This window comes from Melozone crissalis, unplaced genomic scaffold (genome assembly GCF_028551555.1).
Source record: "Melozone crissalis strain CALT ecotype California unplaced genomic scaffold, PUWL_Pcris_2 ptg000016l_1, whole genome shotgun sequence".
NCBI lineage: Eukaryota > Metazoa > Chordata > Aves > Passeriformes > Passerellidae > Melozone > Melozone crissalis.
The window spans coordinates 27,637,077-27,645,100 of NW_026535794.1; the positions used below are offsets into that span (position 1 = coordinate 27,637,077).

An 8,024-nucleotide genomic window follows, 5' to 3' on the forward strand; every position below is an offset into this window, starting at 1 on the left:
TTCTAAAGATCCTTGAGTATTTTAATACAGACAAAATATTGCCAAGCTGGCTCTCTTTCAACAGCATGCTATAAAAGAAAGGGAGGGGGGGAGGGAAGGAAGGAAAGGAAGGAAAGATTATTATGATATTTATTACTTTTAAGTTTGGCAAATAATGGCAACTATTGTCCACTACATTTAATGTAGGACAGAAGTATATCCCTACAAGAAAAAAGAGGAAGTGTCCCCTCAGGATAATAACTTCTAGAATAATTAAACTTAGAAGACTTTAAGTTTTGTGTATTTTTAGGAGCAAGTATGGTGTAATAGGCAAAGACAAGTAACACTGAATTAATTGCTTTTTGTTTTTTAGTCTATCTGTATTTAAAGATTTAAATACCTTAAGCACTTGTTAAAATATATTTTAAATAAGCATTGAAGTGCCTTTATTAAGAAAGACATGAACCTCTGCTTTCATCAGCTGTGTATAAAAGGAATAGCCTTGTCTCACCTAAGAATCAGGTTAACTTCCTGAATATTGGTCTTTCTAAATGTTCAGAGAATCTGTATTTGAAGAGATAAAATTCAAATGAACGGCCAGCTATCAATTTATAAAACACTTTCTGTTTTTACAACATACTTTTAAACTTGAACAAGTGTTGCAACAGTTCTATTTGGATCCAGAGAGGAACCATTCCCCAAAGACACCTACAGGCTTTGCCTACCACTGTAACCATGCCTCTTGTCTTAACACACATTTTCTTATTCACACTTCATGAGAGCCTTTCAAGTAAATGAAAACTGGGAGTGAATCCAGTGGTTCAGTTCATAACAAAAGGATAATATGAACTGCTACCAAATAAACTACATCATTTTACCTACAAGGTCGTTCCATATAAAATATGAAGTCTTTGCAAGTATCTGTTATTTTGCAATTACCACAGCATAGTCTTGCTTCTTCAAGTTCTTGCTGCTTGACTTGACTTTATTACTTGCAATAGTTGCTATAGTTATCTATATTCTTGGAGTCAACTTTAAGCAGAGAGTATCAAGATAAGAACAGCTGTACTCTGTCAGATAGTCCAGAATTAATACCCCTTATCCAAGGAAGTGCCAGATGTTCACAGTAAAGCACAAAGAACTCCCCATAAGTTACAGACTTGCAAAGATATTTTCTTTTAGTCTTCCCATAGCAAGTATAAGATTCTGCCCTTTCTAAAAGGTGTTTTTTGTTCTTACATAGCTAATTATTTCCCAAAACCTGTACCCTCTTCTGCTATGTGCTTCCCTTCGTTAAATCTGTGATCCACAGGAAACCATGACAATGTTTGTAGAAATTTTTTTTTAAATATTGAAAGTTGTCTTTCTGTTTATTAAAAAACAACTTGAAAACAACTTCCTTAACTTGAAGAGAAAAAAGAAAGAAAAGAAACAAAACCTTTTGGAGAGTTCAGTGTGGTTTTTTTTCTTCCCTCCAGCAACATATGGCAACATCTGTTCCCTCCCTGATGGATAATGACTTGTTGGCATTGACTTTTCTGCAATCAAAACTTCTTAAAGGGGCAAGTACATAAATTCAGGTATATTGAAAAATTTATATGCATACATATAAATACATGCTTTCAAGTTCTTGAAGTTTGGTATAGCTGCATGAGCATGTTACTTTTCTGAAATCAACACACTGAGCATAACTTCACACCAACTTTGATTTCTTGTAGAGGAAACATGAATTGGCTTTTGCCTATTGACAAACCATACAGCAGAAACTGTTAACAGGAGGATATTGTCATTTTGCAAAATGAAAGAGCAGACACTTCAAGTTTTAAACATTTATTAAGCCTCATCAAAACACTTTCAAACACATGACCTGGTGCTGTGTGAGGCAAATTTACTTATTTCCTGGATGATTAAACATGACACTTGTGCGAACAGCTTCCGGAAGACCTTTCTGTGCAGCTTATGGACATTGTTGTGTTTTTAGAAGTCAGGACGGTCCTTTTTGAGGCGACTGTAATCCATATTAACCGCGACAAACTAGGAAAGAGAAGGGAAAGAATATTAATTAAGAAGTTTGATTGCACATTTTCCCTGGTACTTACTAAAAATATACATCATTGAACTTACACCAGGAAACTGAAAACATTTTTTGAGTCTGTGAACCGGGCACTAATAAATAAACAAAAACCTTTGATAAACAGTAACTTTTTACTATTTATTCTATACCCAGTATTAGAAGCTCTGCATTTAAAATGAGTGGTCATGTCTTCCACTAGAAAAAACCAACAGTGTCTCCTCTTAACCCCCAGAATTAGAAGCCCATTCAGAGGAACTTTTTACAGTACTGAGGAGTTTATCCATTTTGCTCAAAATCTATGGCTCCTGTATACTGAAGGCAAAAGCCAGCTTGCCATGTGGTGCAAAGCACAGTGTCTGTGAACAGACAGGGGCACAAAGGAACATTTAGGGCAGTGCTACAAAAGCCAAGTTTGGTTTAGGAAGCTGCATCTAGAACTGCAAAGGATGATAAGGAGGAATTAAAGTCAGAACGGATCCTCTCACATGCTCAGTCTATACTATTGTAATTGGATCCTGTTACAAGCAATCCAGAACAACCCAAAAAGTGATGGAGGACAATGAGTTTACTAACTCATATGCATGAGAAACTAACTGCAGACAAACTGCCTATTTTGGCATCCCAGCTTGACTTGACAGCAAGCATGTGATAGTACAGTTTTTCTTAAAAAAACAAAAAGATGAAAAGCACATAACAATCAGTTTGATTATTTTTAGTTACACCCAATTTTTTATTTTTAAAAATTTTTTTAAAGAAAACACAACAGCCTACAGCACATTCAAATTACAGCTTTGTCTGCAACTCCTACAGTAATGCTCAGGTCATCAACTCTTTACTTTGGAAGAAGAGTGAGGAAGTTAATATGACAAAAAGAAGTTTACAATAGAAAAAAAATCCCATCAAAAGCAAGACTTGTATTGCAAGAACTTTTTACTAAAGTCATCCTCAAATTAGAATATATGTCCTTTTCATCTCCCACAAGGCAGATTTGGAAAAAATGTCCCCAATGATTCTCACACCCAAATATGGCAAACACTGAGGCTGTGTTTGTATGTTAAGGCAGAAGGGGAATGCCACACAAGTCATGCACTCTTTAAAAGAATTTGTGCTGTGCACTATGCAGGATTTGCCACGTTTAGATATTTACAAACCAGCAACATTCCAGAACTGGCAATGAAAACAAAGAATGAAATTTTCTTTTTGGACTTTTAAGGGAACTGCAACCTGTTTATTTTGGAAGTGTGGGATTTTTCTACTTATTTCAATGATTTTCATAGTAGTATATGGTACCAAACAAGAAACTATCTTAGAAAACACAGTAGATTTGCTTTTTTTGAAGCTTGAAAATAATCTTAAAGTATTCTTAACAGCAATACTACTAACATAGTACTTCAGTAAAGCATGATTAAAACACGATTCATGTCCAGAGAAGGACAATAAAGCTGGTGAAAGGTACAGAGAGTCAGTCATATGAGGAGTATCTGAGAGAGCTGCCGTTGTTTAGCCTGGAGAACAGGGAGCTCAGGGGAGGCTGTCACTCTCTACAGCTCCCTGAAAAGAGGATGTAGCCAGGTAGGGGCTGGCCTCTTCTCCCAGGCAACCAGCAACAGGACAAGAAGACACAACCTCAAGCTGCATCAGAGGAGGTTCACGTTGGACCTCAGGAAGAATTTCTTCACTGGGAGGATTGTCATACATTGAAACAGATTGCCCTGGGTGGGGGTAGAGTAACCATCTCTGCAAGCGTGGAAGAAATGACTGGACATGCCACTTAGTGCTATGGTCGAACTGACAACATGGTGTTCAGTCCAAGGGTGAACTCAATAATCTTGAAGGTCTTTTCCAACATAAATGAGTCTACGATTTCAGAACACCTGTAAACTACCAAATGTTTCAGACATCTTTGCATGCTTCCTCATTAGTTCAATGAAATTAGCTGAATATCAGCTAAGGAACATTTCTATTGCATCCAGTTATTTACTGATATTATTTTGTTAACATTGTTTTGTTTTCAAAAAATCAAGACCTGCAGACCTGAATTCATGGTTACATTAAACACTGACATTTTCCTGCAGTGCTTCTCATTGAGTAAAGGCCAACAGCTTAGAGCTTAGAAAACCGATTTTCTGGGGTTTTGTCCTTCTCCCTGTAGTTTATTTCTGAGTATTATGAGCCAGTAAATTCTTCCTCTCACTTACAGTTGCTCTTTTCCTTTCAGTGCAATAAATATGACTATTTTCATACAGTCTCTTTTCACCCCATTATCAACCACCATCAGGAGAGTTTTAAACCTCAAACTCAGCCATCTCTGTTCAGAGTTCTAGAGACAAACAAACGCTGCACAAAAGGAATACATCACTCATCCAACTGCTCTCCCATATAATCAAACATCCTATAGCAGTAGGCTACACCTCTAATATGATGCTTCCTGCAAATCTGTATTTCTCATTTTACCTTGTACTGGTCAGTGGGAGCCATTTTGTTCCAAGGTTCTGGGTTATTTTTCCTGTCCCAGCTATTGAGAGAAATGCAAGATGTGAGAGAATATTAACATTACCTTCAAATTGCAAAAAAAAAAGAAATATGTACTGTGGTTATTAGGTCATCTGATCACCCATCCAAGCAAGTTTCCGCAGAAAAAGGCACTGTCCTGTCAGCAGTCTCTAGGTATCATGGTAAACAAAGAGATCTCCAAATCAAGGAAAGCTCCACACACTTAATGCCAGGTGATACTGGACCAAGACATTAAGTTGTCCAGAAACCAAAACCCAAGGCAGCAGAGTGTGACATATGCAGCAAGAGGACTGGCACTGGGAATTACTGAATACATACCTAACGTCAGGGTTGAACATTGCCAAACGCATCAGATACAGGCTTGCACCAACACCTCCAGATCCAATGATCACAAACAGAGGGATCAACTGGAATAATAACACAAAAAAAATTAAGTATCATCCTGCAATATGGCAAAATAGTATTGATACACAGGACTCCTGACATCAGCTATGGCAGGCCAAAGAACAGTCTTACGGATTTTACAAACACGTGGCCCTCTAAACCCCTGGATAAGTTCCTTTTTCGCAAGGTATCCCTGGGGTCATTGAGGAACTAGCAGCTATGAAGAGGCAGGGATGAGAAAAACAGTCCTACAACAGAGAGGCCAAAACCAAACCAAACATTCCGTTACATCGCGTTTCTGCGACAGACAACCGTCCCTTACCGCCAAAATGGCCCCTACCGTCTGTGCTCGGATAACAAAACCAAAAACACGAGAGAGCTAGACTGGAGGCAAATGGTGGGCAAGAAGATCGGAAACGGCCACCTCGAGCCTCGCAGCACGAGCGAGGCCGCAAAACCGGTGATCAAAGGGACCTGGCCGTGTCTGCTCGGCCAACTCCGGGCGGTCAGGGGTTCGGCACGCACAGCAATGCCAGAGACGGATGGGCCAGGAGGAGGCGACCGGCGTGGCCGGGGACACCCAGCCACGGCAGAGAAGGGCGGGCGCGGGGCCGGGTATCAGGCTCAGGTACTCACGGCCGGGTGCTTCTTCGCGTGGGTGAGGATGGTGCTCAGCACCATGGCGGCGGTGTCGGGGTGGTGGTGGTGTGGTGGGTGCGGGCGAAGATCTCGCTGTCTGCGGGCTCCGCAGCGCTGCCTCCCCCTTCAGCCGCCGAGCCCCAATGTCACCGAGGCCCCCGCCGCGGCAGGTGCCGCCGCCGCAGCCCGGATGTAGCAGCTCTGGCGTTCGCCTGCGCGCCCTCCGCCGACTCGCACCGGCCGCCGCGCGTAGCGGCGCCCCGCGCCGGCCCCGACACGCTCCTCGGCCCGTGTGACCCCGGCGTTAGCGCGGCCCCGGCTCGCCGGCAGCGCGGGCACCGCGGGCGGCGGCAGGCACCGACCCGGGCACCCCGGGGCAGCCGGGCAGCGCCGCCCCACGCCGGCCCCTGCCGCGCGGGCAGCGCCTGCGCCCGGGCAGCGCCTGCGCCCGGGATGCCCGCGGCAGGCAGGGCCCGGCAGCCGCGGCCGCCCGGCGTGGAGGGTCACCCGCCTGCCGCCCCTGTCACAGAACGGGCCAGGTTGGAAGGGACCTCAGTGGGTCATCTGGTCCTCCCTGCCCGGGCAGGGTCGTCCTAGAGCACATGCACAAGATTGCATCTCGACGGGTCTGGAATATCTCTCGTGAAAGAGATTCCACAACTGCTCTGGACAGTCTCTTCCAGTGTGTGGTCAACTGCACAGTAAAGAAGTTTTTCCTCGTATTCAGGTGGAACTTCCTGTGCATCGGTTTCTTCCCGTTACTTTACATCCCATTGCTTGGCACTACCAAGGAGAGCCTGGCTCCATCCTCTTGATATCCCTTATAGACGTCTATTAAGTTCCCTTTCACTCATTCCATTTCGAGGCTGAACAGGCCCAGCTCTCCCAACCTTTCCTCTTAAGAGACATGCTTCCCTAATTGTCCTCAATAACCCTCCACAAGACTCATTCCAGGAGCGACCTGTCTTCCACTGAGGAGCCCAGAACTGGACACAGCGTTCCAGGTGCAGCCCTCGCCATGGATGAATAGAGGGGCGGGATCATCTCCCTCAGCCTGCTGTCAATGCTATTCCTAATGCACGCCAGGATACCGCGGGTCTCCTTGGCCGCATGGGCACGCTGCTGCCTCATGGACAGCTCGTTGTCCACCAGGACTTTCTTGGTGCTGCCCTCACACCGCCCAAGAGCTGCTGCCTCTTGGGGCAGAGCCTGCCATGGCCTTGTGAGGCGCCTGCCTGCTCCCTTCTCTGTAGCCATGGGTACCTCCACGCCTGTGTCTGCCCTCAGCTGGGCTCCCTTCACAGGGCAGGCCTGAGCACTCACCAACCTGGGTTAAAACTCAAAGGGATGGTTTAAAGATGAGGCAAAACAGTTAGAGTTTCATTGTCCTGAAAAGGATACAGGGAATGAAATTCATCACAGAACTGCCAACTTAATTTTTGCTACGGTCAGGTTGGCAAAAGGTTGGTATGTACAGGGCATTGAGACAGCCCTTTCATTTCCAAAAGCAGATTATAATGATATATTACATGTAAAGGATTCTCCCTGTCTGCTCCACCTGGAGTACTCCATTACAGGACAGACATAGACCTGCTGGAGCAAACCCAGAGGAGGACACAAAGGTGATCAGAGGGATAGAGGAAAGGCTGAGACTTGGGATTGTTCAGCCTGGAAAAGAGAAGAGTTATGGGATGACCCATTTGCAGCCTTCCAGTACATGAAGGGAACCTCCAAAAAAGTGGGAGAGGAACTTTTTACAAGGGCATGTAGGGATAGGACCTGGAGGAATTACTCTAAACTTACAGAGGGTAGGAAGAAATTCTTTACTTAGAGAGTAGTGAGGCACTGGAATAGGTTGTCCAGAGAAGTTGTAGATGCCCCATCCCTGCAAGTGTTCAAGGCCAGATTGGATGGGGCTTTGAGCAACCTGGATCTAAATGACCTTTGAGGCCCCTTCCATCCTGATCCATTCTATGATTCCATTATATTTTGACTAAGGTTGCTTTAATTATTTAAATGTGGCTTGAATTTAATTATTTTTTCTTTTTGTATAATTTTAAATGAGCAACATAGCTATTTATTGTATGGTGCTGTGTCCAAGTGCTGTCCTATTTTTTTCTCCATTATTATGTATCTTATTCAAAACTGGGAACCTAATACCTATCTTTGGATAGTATCACCAGCTACTCTGAGATGTGATTTATTTCACAAAAGGTAGCCCAAAAGGTAAATTTGTGCCCAGGCATTAAAAAAGTCATTATTAGGTAAAGGGCATATCATCATGCTACTAACCTAAGACAGAAATAGTCCTTGTTGTAGGTTAGACACAAAAGAACTTGGCAGGAATGCTCTTGGTTTCTGTGGCTGTATAACAAAGTAAAATTCTGAAGTAAAAGATAACAAAGTAGCAGAGAATAAATATATTGAAGCAAGT

At 43.4% G+C, this 8,024-nt stretch overlaps 1 protein-coding gene across 1 annotated transcript; it reads right to left on the reverse strand.

The window, feature by feature from the left end:
* Positions 1–1,793: 1,793 nt before the first annotated feature.
* Positions 1,794–5,756, reverse strand: NDUFA4 (NDUFA4 mitochondrial complex associated). The gene is made up of 4 exons (XM_054273571.1): positions 5,588–5,756; positions 4,886–4,974; positions 4,508–4,568; positions 1,794–2,013 (listed from the first exon to the last, which is right to left on the reverse strand). Exons 1-4 carry the CDS (start codon positions 5,630–5,632, stop codon positions 1,957–1,959), a joined length of 252 nt encoding a protein of 83 aa, XP_054129546.1. The 5' UTR covers positions 5,633–5,756; the 3' UTR covers positions 1,794–1,956.
* Positions 5,757–8,024: the final 2,268 nt, after the last annotated feature.

What these genes read in the sequence shown, in the direction of transcription:
- NDUFA4 (XM_054273571.1), bottom strand. Translation starts at nt 5,632, where the DNA reads ATGGTGCTGAGCACCATCCTCACCCACGCGAAGAAGCACCCGGCC. An exon ending in ATGTTCAACCCTGACGTTAG is followed by an intron (nt 4,569 to 4,885) that starts GTATGTATTCAG and finishes TTCTCTCAATAG; the next exon opens with CTGGGACAGGAAAAATAACC. An exon ending in CTCCCACTGACCAGTACAAG is followed by an intron (nt 2,014 to 4,507) that starts GTAAAATGAGAA and finishes TCTCTTTCCTAG; the next exon opens with TTTGTCGCGGTTAATATGGA.